We start from the raw sequence: 20,378 nt of genomic DNA, 5'->3' as shown, positions 1-20,378 counted from the left end.
CTGGTTGGAACAAGTGATTTGGTTGCTGGCAACTTCATCCATCCAAAATCTGTTGGTTGTAAATCTAGGGGAGTTTTTCGAAGACGATGATACCAAATTGCTGTCTGAATGTGCGCTCTTTTGGTGTTCTCACAGAATGCTTCTGAGGTAGGGTATGGTTTTCAAGTCAGGGACCTTTTTAATGATTTTTCCCCGTTTTCTTCAGCCAAACTTTGTACCTGGCGCCAGGCATAGTTGCTTCATCGTGAACGCCGTAGCATGCAGTTATGAAGAAGGTGGCTTCTTGATAACATCTTCAAAACTGGCACTGGTGTTTCCAAGGTTGTCCAGTCTGTGTCCCTTTTGAAGAACTTTGATGACTGTGTTTTTCCCTATACCATACGGTTTAGCCACAGTATCACCGCCAGATAGCGCATGTGCTGCAAGAAGATAAGGCGCAATTTCTTGATTTCTCGAGACCGTTTTCCCAATGTCAACAAGTCCACGGTCCCTACTTGTAGCTTCCATCATCATCGAGCAGTGGCTGGAGTCCAAGTCAAGCTTGTGGTAGAAATGAACTCACAGTACAAAGACATCCGTATCGTCACTAACCACCTTAACATTGGTCAATGAAGCAGCATGTATTGCTTGTTTCACCATAAGGACATCCGCTTCGTCGTGTGTCGTCTCCAAGTCTGTCCTTGTGGAGACTTTTCCATTTTTAATTTGGAGAGGAGCATTTTCGTGTCATGTGATAACGAGACACCTTTCACGTGGTTGAGCTACAGCCCTGGACATTAATTCCGTACAGAGTATGCTAATCAATTGCTTTTTGTTCTAAGTGCAGGCAAAAATTGAGCCTTGAGCAGGCAGAGGAGTGTGTACCGTTCGAACTTTTATACTGCGACTTTGTCGAGTAGCACTTTTGATGCTGAAATCATGATATCTGTCAAAGACAAGGTGCACGTCACTTCTGTCCATTTTCGGCAATAAGAGTGTCCAAAAACTATTGACATAGTCTTGGATGGTTCCTTTGGATGGCCAGTTTACACAATAAAGAAGTGCGCATCCATCTAAGATCACGATCTCAGGATGTTGTCCCCCACAAGCAGAGACAGTTTCTTGCAGATTTCTCTTCAGAGCAGCTTTTGTAGTAGCAGTACGCATGTCTCCATTGTCACTGAATAAAGATGTCAGCTATGGTGCCAGTTCATATTTAAAGAGAGATTCCATGTCAAAATCTCGACAAGCCATTAATCCCATAGCGCGAGAATAAATCAAACTTGTGTCGTATATTGGACCACGGTCACTTTGAATAGATTTTTTCCCGGCTGCCATTGTTGTCACTTTGGTAGAAAGTGCTTTATAGAATTTATTGGGCCATGTTTTCTCAAATTCTTTCATGTCCGTGGTACCGATGCTGATAGAATCGTCTACATTGACAGATTGAGGGCTTACTTTTCCATCAGAGATGTTCTCAAGGCAATCAGGATGCGCAGTTGCACTTAGGGGTTGATGCATCTATCTAATTTTGTCCGAATTTTTTCCCTGTCCAGCGCATCACTAGCGATACGCGCATTCGTTTCCTCTTTTGCATTTCCAGAAAGTCCTTTTTGGAACTCTCAGTCAATTCCCTCTCTCTCTCTCTCTTTTTCTCCTTCTCCCCCCCCACACACACACACACCAACACATACAGAAAATATAATAATTAATATATTATAAAATATTATAATTTTAATATTTAAAAATAAATAAAAATAGTTTATACTTGTGGGGTACAATCTCGAAAATTTTTGATTAAGCAAATTAAAATATAAAGGGATCCTCACTTTTTTATGGCCGAAACACATTTTCTGGCCCTCCACTCGGGGTTGGCATAAATATACACTAAATCCACGACGACGGGGGGGAACCACAGAAACATGTGTTTCACAAAAATAATATGACTCCTTTTAAATAATGGAAAAGGAGAAAGAAAAGAAAAAAGAAAAGGAGAGAGAGAGAGAGAGAAGAGAGAAGAGAGACTAAACAACAAACGACAACAACAATTAAAAAAAAAAAAGCACCAAACAAATAGCTATATAATACTCCTTAATCCCCCTTCTCCCTAAAAAAAAAAACAAAAAACAAAGACAAAACAAAACAAAAAAACTAAGAGTAAAATATTGTTTAAATAATGAACATTTATTTTTGTATTTTCCTGAAGTCCATTACGTAATCCCATAAAATACGCTCTTCTCTTTTTCTTTTTTAAAAAATCGTTTTGACCAGAATGAAAATTGCATCAAATATAAATTAATGAGGTTGACCTCCAATTCTCATAAGTTTCGAACCTGAGACTTATCTAAAGAAAGAATTCACCGGTTTAAAACGTTTTGACAGGTCTTTTTAATGGATCGATTAAGGAAGCGAACGTTGTCTGACCAAAATGATGAAAAGTGTTGTGTCAGAAGACAGCAATGCTTGGATACATGCTTTGATGTGACATGGTTATTGCTTGACGTATAAACCATTGTTGTGTTATCATATTTCTATTTAATATCTGTTTAATCTTTGAGTGGAATTAGGTTTTCATAGAAATTCAAAGCTATTCAGATAATGATAATATCCTATTTTGAAAGAATACAATTTCACCAACATAAAAATAAATAAAACGATTTTTGATGATCATATCTTTGATATTATGATCTAAGGCTCGTGGATCGCCTGTCTTTCTGTTTGTAGTCTGGTTGCCAAATCATGATTTTAACCATAACCCAAAAAAAGCGTCCGCCAAATTTTTTTGTGCATTTTATCAAAGTTGAACATCTCAAGATTAAATGTCTGAATAGTGCTGCCCTGAGCACATTGAGCATTTGAGAAATTACGTCACAAAGGTCTCGAAAAGGTCATTTTTAAAAATCCTCAAAAAATCATTTTATATTATACAGAATGAAAGATTTAGTCAAATCAATTACAAAAATACTTCTGTTAAAAAATTGGCCGAATAGTTGACAAGTTATTAGCAATTTAACTATCCAAAAGGTCAAGGTCACTGCCAAGATGGTCTCGTAAAATGACCCAAAATATAGCCGTTTTGGTATCAAATTGAAGGCCTTGACAAGACCAATACAGAATTTATGTTATTTATGCTATTTGTTGGTATTAAATTTCCTGACAGCGGTGAAAGTATAATTAGGGATAATCAAAATTGACATTTTGTGTGGAAAAGGTGTCAGATCACACAAAAACACGGAGAGAGTCTCCATATTAGAAAGACCGTGCCTTGTTTTGAGTCTTTAGTTTTCTTCGCCTTTGATTTTTTACATTGATATTTACTGAAGGACAAAAAAATAGAATGACAATTTTCGGCATATCTGACATGTATCTCTGGTAAACTAAATCACTCATCATCAATGTCTTTGTCCTGACTCATCGCTTGACACGGAAGCAGCTTGATAAAGGCGATTTTGACAGCACTCACGATCATGGCATTTACAAAATATTGTGCATGGAAGCTGCGCGGCAACACAGCCACATTTTTGATGATCCACAAGGTTGTTCAGAAGAACATCCGGATTGAATAGTCTCTAAGAACTCGGGCGGTTACACTCGGTGTGTTGCTTGGCACTCTGGTTGGAACAAGTGATTTGGTTGCTGGCAACTTCATCCATCCAAAATCTGTTGGTTGTAAATCTAGGGGAGTTTTTCGAAGACGATGATACCAAATTGCTGTCTGAATGTGCGCTCTTTTGGTGTTTCTCACAGAATGCTTCTGAGGTAGGGGTATGGTTTTCAAGTCAGGGACCTTTTTTAATGATTTTTCCCCGTTTTCTTCAGCCAAACTTTGTACCTGGCGCCAGGCATAGTTGCTTCATCGTGAAACGCCGGTAGCATGCAGTTATGAAGAAGGTGGCTTCTTGATACATCTTCAAAACTGGCACTGGTGTTTCCAAGGTTGTCCAGTCTGTGTCCCTTTTGAAGAACTTTGATGACTGTGTTTTTCCCTATACCATACGGTTTAGCCACAGTATCACCGCCAGATAGCGCATGTGCTGCAAGAAGATAAGGCGCAATTTCTTGATTTCTCGAGACCGTTTTCCCCAATGTCAACAAGTCCACGGTCCCTACTTGTAGCTTCCATCATCATCGAGCAGTGGCTGAGTCCAAGTCAAGCTTGTGGTAGAAATGAACTCACAGTACAAAGACATCCGTATCGTCACTAACCACCTTAACATTGGTCAATGAAGCAGCATGTATTGCTTGTTTCACCATAAGGACAATCCGCTTCGTCGTGTGTCGTCTCCAAGTCTGTCCTTGTGGAGACTTTCCATTTTTTTAATTTGGAGAGGAGCATTTTCGTGTCATGTGATAACGAGACACCTTTCACGTGGTTGAGCTACAGCCCTGGACATTAATTCCGTACAGAGTATGCTAATCAATTGCTTTTTGTTCTAAGTGCAGGCAAAAATTGATGCCTTGAGCAGGCAGAGGAGTGTGTACCGTTCGAACTTTTATACTGCGACTTTGTCGAGTAGCACTTTTGATGCTGAAATCATGATATCTGTCAAAGACAAGGTGCACGTCACTTCTGTCCATTTTCGGCAATAAGAGTGTCCAAAAACTATTGACATAGTCTTGGATGGTTCCTTTGGATGGCCAGTTTACACAATAAAGAAGTGCGCATCCATCTAAGATCACGATCTCAGGATGTTGTCCCCCACAAGCAGAGACAGTTTCTTGCAGATTTCTCTTCAGAGCAGCTTTTGTAGTAGCAGTACGCATGTCTCCATTGTCACTGAATAAAGATGTCAGCTATGGTGCCAGTTCATATTTAAAGAGAGATTCCATGTCAAAATCTCGACAAGCCATTAATCCCATAGCGCGAGAATAAATCAAACTTGTGTCGTATATTGGACCACGGTCACTTTGAATAGATTTTTTCCCGGCTGCCATTGTTGTCACTTTGGTAGAAAGTGCTTTATAGAATTTATTGGGCCATGTTTTCTCAAATTCTTTCATGTCCGTGGTACCGATGCTGATAGAATCGTCTACATTGACAGATTGAGGGCTTACTTTTCCATCAGAGATGTTCTCAAGGCAATCAGGATGCGCAGTTGCACTTAGGGGGTTGATGCATCTATCTAATTTTGTCCGAATTTTTTCCCTGTCCAGCGCATCACTAGCGATACGCGCATTCGTTTCCTCTTTTGCATTTCCAGAAAGTCCTTTTTGGAACTCTCAGTCAATTCAGACAATTATTTCAGAAGACGACTGCTGGTGTGAAGGCTAAGGGCCCATCGCTGAATGGTAGAGTGTTTGAGTGTTAAACAGACAATCGCTATGAGGGCGATTAACGTTACAGAAACCGGGATAAATTCAGGCACCAGGGGCCACATGGCTCAAAATGTCATTTTTTTAAAAGGAGTATAATAGTGATGAGTTAATAGTAAATAGGACAAATTTCTCTTTTTTTTCAGAGTTGGAATCAATGGAAAAAAGGTTGCCAGGAGCATATATATATATATATATATATAATATATATATATATATATATATATATATATATATATATATATATTGCTATTACATCAGTTCAAATTGTTAAGTGTTTCTGTTGGCTAGAGAGGGATCCCTTGTAAAGCGCTTTAGTGGACAGTGCACTATACACATACATGTACCCAGTAACATATATTGTGCTCAAACGGAGCACCATACTTTTACTACCTACCGGAAAGAAAGAAAACATGAATGAATGATTGAAAGAATGAAAGTTGGTCACTTTAACTGAAAACCTATTTTTAAAACGGCATTTACCTTTTATTTAACTGTGATGGGGGCATAAAAGGGTACCTATTATGGTTTATAGACATCAGTGTTCTGATAAAACAAAACAGACGGAGCAGTCGGCGTGTACGTTTGCTGCCGTGAACTGACACATTCAGTCTGTGCTGTGTCAAGGCCAAACCGCGAGTCACGTATGGAAAACCATTGTAACCAATTATGGATCCTATGATTACCGCATACAAAATCACATTTTATTAAAAATGCTCAATGTCTACAGACCGGCACTAATCATGATAACACTCCCCATATATATCGCATTCCGATTCCGTTAAAACATTTTTGGCGGACGTTATGAAAGGGTTATGAAGGTTTCCTCTAGACTATTGTTTTTGTTTGTTTGTTGTTTTTTTTTTTCCATTGTGTTTTTTTTCTTTCATTGTTTTACCTACTCCAAGCTCTTAAGTATTAAGTAAACCCACTTTCATTTTTCTCATCTCTGCATACATATATATATATATATATATATATAATATATATATATATATATATATATATATATATATATATATATATATATATAGCGCAGCAGTCCAACCTATATCGATTACTATGTATCGAATATCGAATTAAACTGTGTGCTTTATGGCAGATCGAGAAACGCCTTCGTCAATCAAATGTTTAGTTGATCATTGGGTGGTGCATTCGGAATTACTTTTTCCATCTGGATCACTTTCGAGTCTTTATTTAACGGACCGTGAAAGAAGATTTTGAGAAAAGCAGTTGTGTCTAAGCCCCTGCAATTTGATGCTGTTATTTGTAAACATGTCGCTTAATGTGTGTGTGTGTGTGTGTGTGTGTGTGTTTGTGTGTGTTCGTGCGCGTTTATTAATGTGTATGTGTGTTTATGAATGTGTGTGTATGTATGCATGTGTGTGTGTCTGTGTGCGTTTGTGTGCATGTACGTTTTTGTTTGTGTTTGAATGTGTGTTTTGTGATATTCATGATATAAAAATATGTTGAAGGGCAGTTTGCATTACCATTAGATCAGTATTTATTCAAATAATTAATGGGCAGAGGATGCAGGTGGTTGTACAGTTTAGGTAAAACATATGCGGTTGAAATGTATCATATTTTGCTTCGTCACGTGCCATTTTTTTGTTGATAGGCGATAGATTAGTGTCCTATCCAAATGGTAGCAAGGAATTACTATTGTCGGTTTCACGTTTTAGAAACCGGGACAAACACCGGCTCCATGAGGCTGATAACACCGAGAGGCTACTTTTATTAGTTATTATAATTTGTTTGTACATTTTTTATTCTTTCACCACCAAGCTGTATCGTATTTTTTTTTAAAAAAGAGAGAATGACACTATCTTTATTTTCCTTGATGCGTTATTATACGTTTTAAAAAATTGTGTACACCTTGGTGCTTATAAACTATACCTGGTATTATGCCATACTGACAAAACGCTTTCAAAAAAACCCATTTGACTAGTTAATATACGTCAATGCCGCGATTTTTGAGTCAGAGGAGGAATTTCCTCTTTTTTGAAGTTATATTTCCCTCAATCAAATGTACTGGCAGTGAGAGATTTGATGTGTGGTGGAACAAATAGTTGCAGTTTCCCACTCACTAGAAGTTAGCTCGAGTATCAGTGATAGTTTATCATCTCAATTGCTCTAAAAATGTTTGTGTGTGTGTAGTGTGGGGGGGGGGGGGGGGGGGGGTGGAATGCTGTAAAAAATAAAATAATGGGGCTTAAAGGCAATCATTCAAAATTTTCCTCCTTTTTCAGTTTCAGCACTGATACGTCTTCAAATATCGATTGTTTAAAATAACCCTCAATTTAGACATAAAAGGGTCAAACCTGAGATTTCCAGGATGTTTCAGTTTTGGAATTGTTTTGACATATGTATTGGGGGTCACTTAATCGATCGATATTTATTCTGATCGTAATTTTTACCAAGTTGAAAAAAAGTGTTTAGTTAGAGCAGGGCTGCATCTTACACCCGTTCTTTCGTAATCGATATGTAAATATCAGCAATAAGATTGCAGCTGCATAATATGTAAATATTGTTTTGTTGACAAAAAATATAGGAGGGATACGTTTCTGATGACAAAGGGATTGTATGCATATGTGAGGCAATAATAAATTTTGTTTTTTTTTGATTTAGATACGCACATGTGCTAAATGCTGAGTGCTGTTGACAATTGGAGCCTTTGTACAACTTCGTTCAATGTTTGTACTGAATATTTAGATATCAAAGTTATATTTTAATGTTTAATTCAACAGATTTTATGTTGTTTAAAATACTGAAAACCCGTTTGAATGTATTTCTGTGTTATAAGCCCATAAAATAAAAGTGGTTCCTTAGAGCCATAAGGCTCATGAGCTCACTCTTGTCTTGTGACGTTATTTGGAGAGGATCAAAATTGCTTTTGATAGGGTGCTAATCTATTGCAAAGTACTTTCCATCAGATCGCAAAGCCATTTCTAACTAATCAATGCGTGTTGGACATGGGGAGGGTTCATAAAACCTCCAAAACTCCACAGCAGTAGGCATCAATACCAGTCCCTTTGCATGTGAGATGTATGCTCTTACAATGAGCTATCGGATCCTCTGTGTCCTTACCTCTGAGTGGATATTGCGCTGTGATGTTTTACACTTATTTTTTTTTCTCTATTTTCTTATGTTGTTTTTTTTTTTAACTTTTATTTGTCATAGACGATGTGTACATATATGCAGGTCTGACATCCGAAACCACTTATGGGCCTAGTTTAACATTGTTGTAATGGACAATATTTCGTGTCATTTTTTAAAGATTCCCATTACAACAATGAGCCCATAAGGAATTGGGTTATCAGACCTGCAGATAAATACACGTCGGTTTTATAGAGGTATCTTCATCTTCATATATTGTTATTTGCATAGTCAGATTTATTTTAATTCTTGCTTTTCTCTTTTTAAAAAATTTGAACAGGCAATTCTAAGAACTTCATAATCAACCTCTGCATAAAACCAACGAATTCAAGAGGATTTCTGAGAGGACTGCAACACTTATATGGATTAACAAATATGGATAGGATTCAGTTTTAAGTCCTTTGAAATTCACCCGGCAACAAATCTTTAAATTCTGTGACAAATTTGAATCGTCTTTATTATTTCAACAACGAATTTGTTTTTCACTCCATCGCACGTCAAGGATTCGTTAAAGCTTTCCTTTTGTCACTACGTCATCATCCTCATCTTCGTCATTATCGTACCACTAAGGATTATCTCATCTAATTAATTAACTGCGCAGACCCCAGGGGACACGTTGAGGTCAGTGTCCACCGCGTACGGATTTGGAGAGCCTGGATAGCCCAAAGTCTGGACTGGCCAAGCTCGTGTGAGCTGGCTGTGTGCTGTGTTGTATACCTGGGTTGTGTTTTAGTTGGTGTATTGATTGTAGGTTCTCAAGGGACACAAGATATCGAACACTGTCATGGTTGACTTGACAAGACTGCCGCTGTCTGTTCGGCACTTCCCCCAGCTGTTGACTTTGTTGCTTGCCTTTTGGTCAACTACTTCAGGTAAGAGTCAATTACACAATAGAGGCCATTATTATACTTTGATCTTGTTCTTATTTAAAAGTGTCTCTGCTTTTGATTTTACACCTCATGTATTGCTGTGTTGTTGTTATATGTATCAAGTTCTCTTTCTTTTTGCGGCTGATGGTCTTGTGTAATGACATTTGCCTTCGAATCGGTAGGATCCTGCTTCGAGTCCCACTGTCGGCGGGTTAAATTTAAGTCCTTGGGAAAATCTCTGTACTCAAATATCTTCACCCACGAAGTAATGAGTAAAATAAGTACCCGACTGGTACCAGCGTTGTCTCTATCAGAATATAAAATTGTTGTTGGGATGGTTTTTTTTTTTTTCTTGTATTTTTCCCTGTTTTGTCATGCATTGTTTCATACACACCTTTTATTTTTTAATGGCAGATGTGACGTATCGTCCCAAATCAGTATTATATCTGGACGATATATCTATGCTAAAATTGGATTTATAGTAAGTTAAAAAGAAGCCTGGTTTTCGTTAACGTCTTTCATTGAAGTGAATTCATACAGTTTCAAAGAGTGTTTCAACCCAACATTTTATGTTTCATATGATTTTAACTTTAGATTCACTTTGTGATATCTGCTTCACACTAACGTAGCACCAGTTTGACGCGGTGGCTTACAAATATATCTCATGGCCTCGATATGGTATAGTGTTGGGTTGAACCAAAATTAGTTGGTTTAATTAGTGACTGAAAATGTATCTGACAGAATTACGAGTCTTGGGTTAAGTTTATTTAATATATTTAGGAGAAATACTACAATTTCTTAAAAAGAAAAAGTAAAGATGTTGTTTTGATATCTAGTTATTTCCGAGGTAATACAAATAACATTCTGAGGCGTTGTGTCACCCATGTCAAATAATAACACACCTACTTTAATTACTTATTACTGCTCTGGTTTTATCGCAGAAATCAATGGTCCGTGCAAGACGCGTAGAGGGAACTCATAAGATTCGTGGCTTTTACACATACACGGAATTATTACCCTACTCTGAAAATAAACATTTTACAAAACAAACAAAGAAACACGTTTTAAAAATTTTGGCCAGAAAAGTCGTCCGTCAAATTTCAATCGATTAAAATAACCCTCATGCTGCCGAAAACTTGTCAAATCTGAGATTTCAGTGAGACCTCGCGGAAGTCCCAGGTTTAAGATTTTTTGACAAGATTAGAGTCATTTTAATTGATCAATATTTGAAGGACGAGTTTTTTTACTAATTTTTTTTTAAAGTGCGTTTTCAGAGTACGACAGAATTAGATGTGAAATCTTTAAGTATGGTTGATATGTTTTGTTAATACACAATGTAGACGTCTATTATTAATTCTTTGACGCTCAGTAAAAATTATGAAGTAATTGGACAACAGATTCAAAGGTTGAAAGTAATGGATGAGAAAACCAACCATATCCCCATTAATTTTGTATTTTATAATTACAAAATTGAATGGTGCTTGTGGTAGTCAAAATAGACGCGGGCGAACGAATGAAAGTGTCTGGACGCTTTGTGGTCTAATGCTATGACAATTCGTCTTCGCACTTGGAGGTCCCTGGTTTGAGTCCGGCAATGGACGGCGCGAAGTTGAGTCCTTGGAAAAGACTTGTTACTATCATTCTCTCACCGTGCTCAAGTGTAAAATGAGTACCTGGTCGGAAATAGCGTTGGCTCTGTCGAAAGTAATTTTATATACGCGCATTACAGGCAAACTACATGTTGAGTGTTGTTGTTTGGCTTTGGGTCTTTTGTGAAATGCTGAAATGGATGTTGAGCAATACATTAAATATAGACTATATATATATATATATATATATATATATATATATATATATATATATATGTGTGTGTGTGTGTGTGTGTATATATATATATACATATATTATATATATATATATATATATATATATATATATATATCGAGCTCAAGACTGTCCTTTAGAAAAGATGGTCACGGTAGCTCAATCGGTAGAAAACTTGATTCACAAGTAAGAGACTGCCTTTGAACCCGAGTTGAGATTTCTTTTTATATAATATATTCAAAATAATGCATGTAAATTTTTCTGTCTGTTTAGTGACTCAGACATGGGCATGATATTCTGGCTTCGTGGAATTTATTGCACTGTGGGGCTCTTTGGTGAACGCAAATATAGTAATCGTGTGTTCAAGAGAAAACACAATTTTTAGTGCCAGGAGTGTTGTCTCCTTTGTTCCCAGTATTTATTTAGTGTGGACTCGGGCCTAAAATACAACATAGACAATAAAACATGACGTTGCTCTTTGCAAAGCTCCAGTCCACGCCCTTTTTGAGAACAACTTTCGCCTCGCCAAAGAGTGTATTCGTTGTATGCGTTTAAGTTAAATATTCAAATGTTATGCCCACCAGATGAACCATAACAATATTATGTGTGCAAACTTTTTTTTTTTCTGCAAGCAAAATACTCACCTTACCTTGTCAAATAGTCTTGAATGTCTTCCATGGAATTAAACATGAAGAAGCAAAACATTCTTTTTTTCTTGGTGAAGAATCTGATTTAAAAAAGATACTATTCTCTTTATGAATTCCCACAGGGGAAATTTGTGTTCAGGGTCTATTCCAAGGGAAGACTGGAATAACCCAGGCGTCAGCCGCAGTGCAGCGCCGCAACTGAGCTAAGGCGAGGTGACTTGCTCTAGGCCACACAGGGCAGCGGGTTTTTGAACTTGGTCCTTTCGGGTAAGAAGACCGTACCGCCGAGCCGCGCTGCACCATGACCTAACTTAAACGTTTATAATATTTTAAAGAGTATTAAATGAGAACGGATCACCTCTCGGCCGTCTAAAAATGATAACAGAAAGCCGAGTGATGTCATTTTGAAATAATAGTCTAAAAACTTGAGACCTTTTTGAAGTTTCAGGTTTGAGACATTTTGACGAGTTGAGGTTTATGTTTGAAGGAAAAGTTAATTTTTTTTTTTTTAATTATTATTTTTATTATTTTAAAAAAAAATTAATTAATTTATTTATTTATTTATTATTTATTTTTATTTATTTATTTATTTATTTATTTATTTATTTATTTGTTTATTTATTTATTTATTTTTTTTTGCTAACGCTGTCAGAGTTTAGTCAACATACAACAGAAAAAGGGCTGATTTACTTCCAAAGTTGACACACACACACTCACTGTGTTTTTCAGTATTTTGCCGTCGTTGATTAAGCTGATCGATTCGTCTTCCCGGTTATATTACTTACGTTCTCACTTTTCTGCTTATGTGTGGTTACTCACACTTACACGCATACTACGCACATTCTACGTGTGTCAGCATGCCTTCTTAAAATGGTAGATGTGTTATAGAAATCGTAGCTATCTCTGTCAAGCAATCTTCTATGTGTGTCAATTGACCTATTAGCAAGTATGTCTCTTTGTCTGACTGGCTGACTGTGTGGATACCATCCAGGGCTAACACACACTGATACCATCCCATCCACCCGGTGATCCATACATCCATTCTTATAACCTTCCATCCATCCGTCCGTTTGTCACTCCGTCTGTCTATTTTTCTGGCCGCCCTCTCTGATTTTCTGTCTATTTATCCATCTAACTACATCTATCTATCTGTCTATCTATCTACTATCTAACTATCTGTTTATCTATATATCTATCTATCTATCTATCTATCTATCTATCTATCTATCTATCTATCTATCTATCTATCTATCTATCTATCTATCTATCTATCTATCTATCTATCTATTTATATATATATATATATATATATATATATATATATATATATATATATATATATATATATATAATATTAGAATTACTATTGACTCCTATGACTCCAATTATAATTGTGTGTTATGGAATAAAAGTAACAACAGTAACGATTTCACTCCCCATAGTTTGCCCGAAGTAAAAGGCATGAAACAAATCTGTAGGGGTCAATAGTAATTCAAATATTGTATCTATATATATTTACCGCTCCTTTAACATTAAAGTCGAGCACTTTTATTTCGTGGTTGTTTTCTATTTATCTATCTATCTATCTATCTATCTATCTATCTATCTATCTATCTATCTACTATCTAACTATCTGTCTATCTATCTATCTATCTATCTATCTATTTATTATTTCATATTCTAACCTCGTTTGTTTGGGGGTTTTTTCCTACAACGCTGTTACTCCAATCCGCTAGTAGATTGATGGGTTCATCAGGGAGGAATGAAGTGAAGTCGTGTCCTGTTGATGTTCAAACATATCCGAAACACGTCAAACAGTATTCAACATCAACTGGACATAACTTCACTTCATTCCTCCCTGATGATCCTATATGTCTTCGGGCGGATGGGGGTAACAACGTTGAACGTAGAAAAAACACACAAACAAACGAAGTGAGTATTATAAATAACTCGCGCTCAAAAAAAAAAAAAAAAAAACAAAGTCGAATACACTTATGTGATTCAAGCTAATTCCCCTCACACACTCACACACACACACACACACACACACATATATATATATATATATATATATATATATATATATATATATATATACATACATTTATATATATATATATATACAATTATATATATATACATATATATATATATATATATATATATATATATATATATATATATTATATATGCCTATCTGCATATCTATTTATTCATTCGTCTATTTATCCATCCGCTTAAATCACATACAACCGATGTTTACCACTGAGGGTGATGTGTTTAATCGTGATCGATTTTTTTTTGTGGCGGGGGTGGGGGGGGGATTTACTTTTACTGGTATCATGTTACAATTTAATCCTTTCAGTGTAAGCAAACATTTTAGGATTTTAAAAATATACATAAATTAAACTGCATGTTTAAGTAAGCAATCTCCCCTTGAAAACACATAGCTCTTGCAGATTTATTATTACGTCATTCCTCGTGTTATTTATACATTTCATCAATCAATCGACCGAATTTCCAATGTAAAATTAATTCGATTCCAACCTACAATGCGGCGTCTTTGTTTGATTAATAGAACATTTCATTAAACATACAAAACACGCATATTAACGCGCATACACAAACACACACACACGTACACACACACACACACGAGACACAACAGACACACATACAAAAAACAACAACAAAAAAAAAGGCTCAAAGCGCTTTACAAGGGGTCCCTGACCAACAGCAACACGTAACATGGTAGGCAATATTACAATTTTTTTCCGACACAGACAACGCTGTTAACGGCCAGGTACCTACTCGTTTTACACCTGAGAACGGTGAGAGAATGTGACTAAAGAGCTTTTTCCAAGGACTCAACTATGCGCCGAGCGAGGCTCGAACCCAGGACCTTCCGATCCGAAAGCGATGTCATACCATTAGACCACATTATAGCCATACGCGTGCATGGAGGTAACACAATCAGGCACACACGAACGTTTCGACAACAGAAACTAGAAATAATCTCACAAAATGTAAGAAGGAAGAAACGACAAATTACAATGTTCATGTCATCATTTCTGGGTTTTTTTTTTCTTTTCTTTAAAAAAAATGTATATATTTATTTATTTTTGATTAGAAAAATCGAAATTAAAGTTTATTTAAAATTGAAGACATCCGTGTTTTGGACATTTCCGGTATAATATTAGTAATATTGGAATGATGATGATGATGATGATGATGATGATGATGATGATGATGTTGGTAGTGGCCATTATGATCACGATAATCATTATCGTATTCTTCCTTTTCATCTTCGACGCGTCATTATTAAAAAAACATCTTTGGCTTAGTGTTGTTTCTTTATTTCAGCAATGTTCAAATCAGCAAACATTAGATGCTTTACAACTAAGCAAGACATTGGCATTTTACGCTTCTTTTAACTTATGTCATTTATTGATTATTACCCAACACAACAATCACATCTTGAACAATGGAGGCAATTGGGTCAGTCGATATTTATTAATAAATTATCATCAGTATCGATTTGTGTATCAGTTGTCAAATAATCGATTTTTTTTTACCAGTCAGATTCTATCGTTCACAGTTTTCCAAAATAGATCTTTTATCCCTCTTTACCCGTGCACTCCACAGTGCATACTGTCACGCTTCACCGATCAGTCAGAGCCTTTTGTGGCTATTGAATTTGTAAATCTTTGTTATGGATTTTAAATATGTATTTAACTATTTTTTATAGTTGTATTTATAAATACAAAATGATAACTTAGCAAAAGGAGATGCTCTGATATATTTTTATCAATAGTAAGATGTACATTTATTTTCCCATGAAGCCTTAACTTTCAAAGTATTTTCGTAATTTTTCACTCAAAATACATAATGAACTCTTAACTATCTTCTGTTATTTGTTAACCATCACATAGACAACATTACGGATAAAATAAAAAACGAAGAGGTATTAAAAGAAATTGGAGTACGACCAACTTTGGTAAACACCATCAGAAAAAAACAGTTAAAATTTCTCGGACATATTTACAGAAAAAACGGAATTGAAAAGATTGTACTTACGGGTAAAGTTGCTGGGAATAAAAGAAGAGGACAGAGGATAGATTACATTGACAATCTGAACAGATGGATTGGTGGAAGAGGAACAGGAATCTAGCAACTGAGAAGATCTGAGGACTATATATGGTTGGAGGGACATGATCGCCGACGTCTGCAACAGACCTGGCACTTAATGATGATGATGATGATGATTAGACAACATTACACGTCTTTGAGGATTCACAATGCAATCACTCATGTATTGCAATCCTTCAGTACAAAATTTAGTTAGAATGCCAAAACATATTTTAATATTATATTTTCATTTTCTTTAAAAAGCAGAGATTTAGCACATTGTCTGTGTCTACAAAAAATTGAATTCACTTTCATTTAAAAGTCCTTGTGAAAATTGGTAGTCTCCAATAATGCGACACAACCCAATAATAAATTAGGTATTGAGTAAGTTGCGGGTAAATGCATAATATTTGTGTGCGTGTGTCTGTGTGTGTATGTGTGTGTTTGTGTACGTGTGCGCGCGTGTTTGTGTGTGTGTATTCTTGTGTGTTTGTGTGCGTGTGTCTCTGTGTGTGTGCGTGTGTGTCTGTGTTTGTGAGTGTTTGTATATGTGTGTGTGTGTGTGTGTGTTTATGCTAGGGCGGATTCTACAAATCACTTTTCAGGATTTACTTTTTCAGACCAAATTTGGCTAAATTTCAAAATTGATGAATATTATATTTGGTTTTTGAAAGAGAATTTTAAGCGCTTTCAGAAAATATAAATATCTTGAGCTAGAGCACCTTGACACCAGTGTATATGCCCAAAGAGTTACCTACCCCTGTAGTATCATGATATGACGTTGGCACTATTTAAACACCCTCAACTCAAATTCCTTAAATGTGATAAAAAGATTTAAATACATGAGTACAACAACTATTGTTTAAGGGTTCAAACAGTTTTTATGATGTTTTTTAAAACAGTGATACTTATAAAATAATAGTTGAAAAAAGACATGGGCTCTCTTAATCCTTTTTGGGCGGCTGTATTTTTTGTCTCCTGCAGATACTCAAGAACACATGATCCAATTTACAGGAACACACTGTTAGACTAGTCCCAGACATGATATGCCACACACTGGGACAGAGAAAGAGAGAGAGAGAGAGAGAGAGAGAGAGAGAGAGAGAGAGAGAGAGAGAGAGAGAGAGAGAGATAGAGAGAGATAGATAGATAGAGAGAGAGAGAGGGGGGGGGAGTGAGATGGGGAGAGCTAATACATTGGGAGGATTGGCTGGGCCTCAGTTGCATTCAATCAACACCAATAAAGGTGTCCGCATGTATTGGCGTGTACAGTATGAAATCAGTTATCAGATTAGTAATTTTTATTTATGTCGCATCATTCAAAACAAATCATTTGTGTATATATAACTGTATAATACAGCATATCTAATCACTGTCTACCAGTGCATGCCCCTCAAAATTAGGTTATCAGGCCTTGTCCTTATCTCAATCAGAAATGACATCATTTATGTATGTATATATATATGTATATATAAGTATAATATATATATGTATATATATATATATATATATATATATATATATATTATTATTATTATTATATATTATCATTATTATTTCTTTTATTATTACTATTATTACTATATTATTATTATTATTATTATTATTATTATTATTATATTATTATTATTATTATATTATTATTATTATTATTATTATTATTATATTATGATCGATATCAAATTTTTTTTTCTAAGGTCAGTATACTATACTGTTTATTGTCGTATTTAAAAGACGGAGAAATTCTAAATTGGCAAAGCAACGACAAACTTTGGTGTCTCCATTCTGAGGTTAAAATTATATTATATATATTATATATATATATATATATATATATATATATATATATATATATATATATATATATATATAATTTTTTTACTTCAAAAAGATCAATCACCCTTGGTGGTTTTTGAACGTATCAAAGGGAAATAAAGTCCGAAAAAAGAATTAATAAATTAAATAGCGAGCAAACAAAAAATAACATTATTTTCCCCCCTTTTTCGTTTGTTTTCTTTTTTTAGTTGATGACATGACAAACCTATTGTCTCATGATTTTTGCATTTGGCTGACATCTGTAACACTTTTAAAAGAAAGAGGATGTTTTGGTCCTAGAGAATAGAAAATTTGAGTTATTGGAAAATACTGCCTAATTAAGGAAGGAAAGTGACAAAAAAATCTGACAAAGAAAAGAAAGTCACTGGAGTGAACGAGCAGTTGGGCTTTATTCACCTCTGCAAATTCAATGCCTTAAAAATGGGCAAAGGATAAGGAGGATTAGATTTCCTCAATTTCGATGCAAAGTAGGAGAAAGAGGCCTCTTTGAAATCATTGTAGTTAATAGTTGTCTTAGATTGTATGTATGGACGTGTTCATATGGTTCATAATCAAATAACAATTTGTCGGCAAACTTTTTAAACAGGCCTACTCAATACAGAGTAGGACAGGACAGATATGGTTGGAGGGACATGATCGCCGATGTCTGCAACAGGCCTGGCACTTGATGATGAGGATGACTCAATACACTTGTGGAATCATTTAGGAGATCAAGTGAATAATTACTGTTGACATAAACTACTAAAGCTAACGTGCACATATTTGTAGGCCTCATAACCGAACACAATTATGGGCTTGATTTATCGTTGGTTTAATACACAATATTTGAAGTTGTTTTGAGAGTATTTCAATTCCAACAATGATCCCAATCAGATCTGCAAATAAGTGTACGTCGCTATACACCAAAACGACACACTGCGGTTTTGATGCGGTTAGTTACGTACATTTATGGCATGGATTGGTGCACCACTAAATCGTGATGTTCTTATCAAGTTTTTGGAGACAGACACGATCAAATGATTCATAAATCATATTGTTATCAAATGATAATGATAATATGTACTGTGTTATCATTGTGGCATGTGTATGTCCCCACGTCAGAAATTTAGCCAACTTTTTATTGTTTTATTATTACGGATCTGTAGATCCCCGGGTTCGAGTCCTGTTGTGAGCGGCGAAAAGTTAAATCGACTCCCCAGGAAATGCTATTTACTCACATTTTCTCATCGTACTCGTGTATAAAAGGAGAACCTGTCCGGCTTGTTGGCGCATTTATTTTACTGTGTCATCTATCCCCCCCTTTATCTGTTTTCCAACTTGTCTTTGTTTGGAATGAGGTTACTTGGTCTTGTCCTGTGCCTTAGCTGAGAGGGAAACAACCAAATGTATTTACAGTTTTGAGAGACTATTTTGTTTCCTCTTAAATCATCTCTCTGTGATGTGCTGTTTTTTTCACTTCACATGTTAATGATCTGTATTTGTAATCATTTGAGTGTGTAAGTTGGATCATGTGTGCTTGAATATCTGGATGAGACTTTTAGTGATATCAAAATGAGCACATTGATACTGATAGTGTGCTCTTGGAGTCTACATCTGTTCCCCATTTGAAACATTCCCCTTTGCCTTACTTTTTCTCTTCGCTTTTAATTGTAAATCTTGAATTTTTTTTTTTACTCTCCCGTTTTCTTCCTTTTTATTGGCGCTGAAATGACCTAAAAGTATCGCAAGCGCCGTAAAATTCTTAAAAATAAAAGCAAGCAAACGACTTAGTCAACACTTATGACCCACTGCCCCAAAACGGTGATATGTCAGGTTGATTTCATTGCTAGAAATTTAGTGCATAGTTTTAAAGAAATTATAAAAACCTAGGTTAAGTTTGTATATTTTATTGAGGGCAATGGATATAGTTGTTTTTTTTTTTCTTTTTAAGTAAACAAATACTAAACTTTCATATTTTTTGTGGATTTTAAATCACTTTTATCAGGGGTGGCGGGGGGGGGGGGGGGGGGCATCTTGTTCACAGAGAGATTATGAGTCACATTTTACTGTTTCATTTGTTACGGCTCTATGGATCAGCGGGTTCGAATTCAGTTGTGAGCGGCGAAAAGTTAAGTTTGAGTCCTTGGACAAGGCTCTTTACTCACATTTTCTCACTATAAAAAAGAGTTATGACATAGACAAAATTCCCATTTGGGATGAATAAAGGACATTTTATTTATTTATCTATTTATTTATTTATTTATTCAAAAAGAGCACCCAAGATAACGTTAGATCACTGTCGAAAAAAGTGATGCTATGCGCCTAGGTAAAATACTCACAACATCCGCCAGTCGGAAATTAAGGTAGCAATACACAAACCTATGTGTAACTTTGTAGTCTGATTGATACAATCTTTTGAGAACTAATCACCAAAATGGCTGTCTAAACTAAAAGCAATAACAAAGAGCTGAGTGACGCCAATTTCGTTCCTTCTAAAGGTGTAAGCGTCTCATTGGCGCCATATCTCATAGTGCGGTTAAATTGTTGCTGATAGCTCAGAACCAATTGTAAAGCCATTTGAACACATAATTTAGTTGACATTGCGCTGTATCAAGCTCTCTTTTCATTCACATTAACCAATGTTGAT

At 35.6% G+C, this 20,378-nt stretch overlaps 1 protein-coding gene across 5 annotated transcripts in view; it reads left to right on the top strand.

The window, feature by feature from the left end:
• The window catches only part of LOC144968392 (disintegrin and metalloproteinase domain-containing protein 10-like), a 96,403-nt gene that overhangs the window by 17,709 nt on the left and 58,316 nt on the right, over nt 1-20,378 (top strand). For 4 of the 5 annotated variants that reach the window (XM_078906693.1, XM_078906692.1, XM_078906694.1 and 1 more), the window contains exon 2: nt 8,729-9,320. In XM_078906693.1, the coding sequence (XP_078762819.1) occupies nt 9,233-9,320 (88 nt within the window). In that variant the 5' untranslated portion in view covers nt 8,729-9,232. Of the gene's footprint in view, nt 1-8,728; nt 9,321-18,338; nt 18,467-20,378 lie in introns of those variants that run through there. The other variant, XM_078906697.1, reaches the window with a different exon arrangement.

This window comes from Berghia stephanieae, chromosome 3 (assembly GCF_034508935.2).
Source record: "Berghia stephanieae isolate SIO BIC M18660-M18661 chromosome 3, UCSD_Bste_1.3, whole genome shotgun sequence".
Classification (NCBI taxonomy): Eukaryota; Metazoa; Mollusca; class Gastropoda; order Nudibranchia; family Aeolidiidae; genus Berghia; species Berghia stephanieae.
This window is presented reverse-complemented; position numbering and strand designations above follow the sequence as displayed.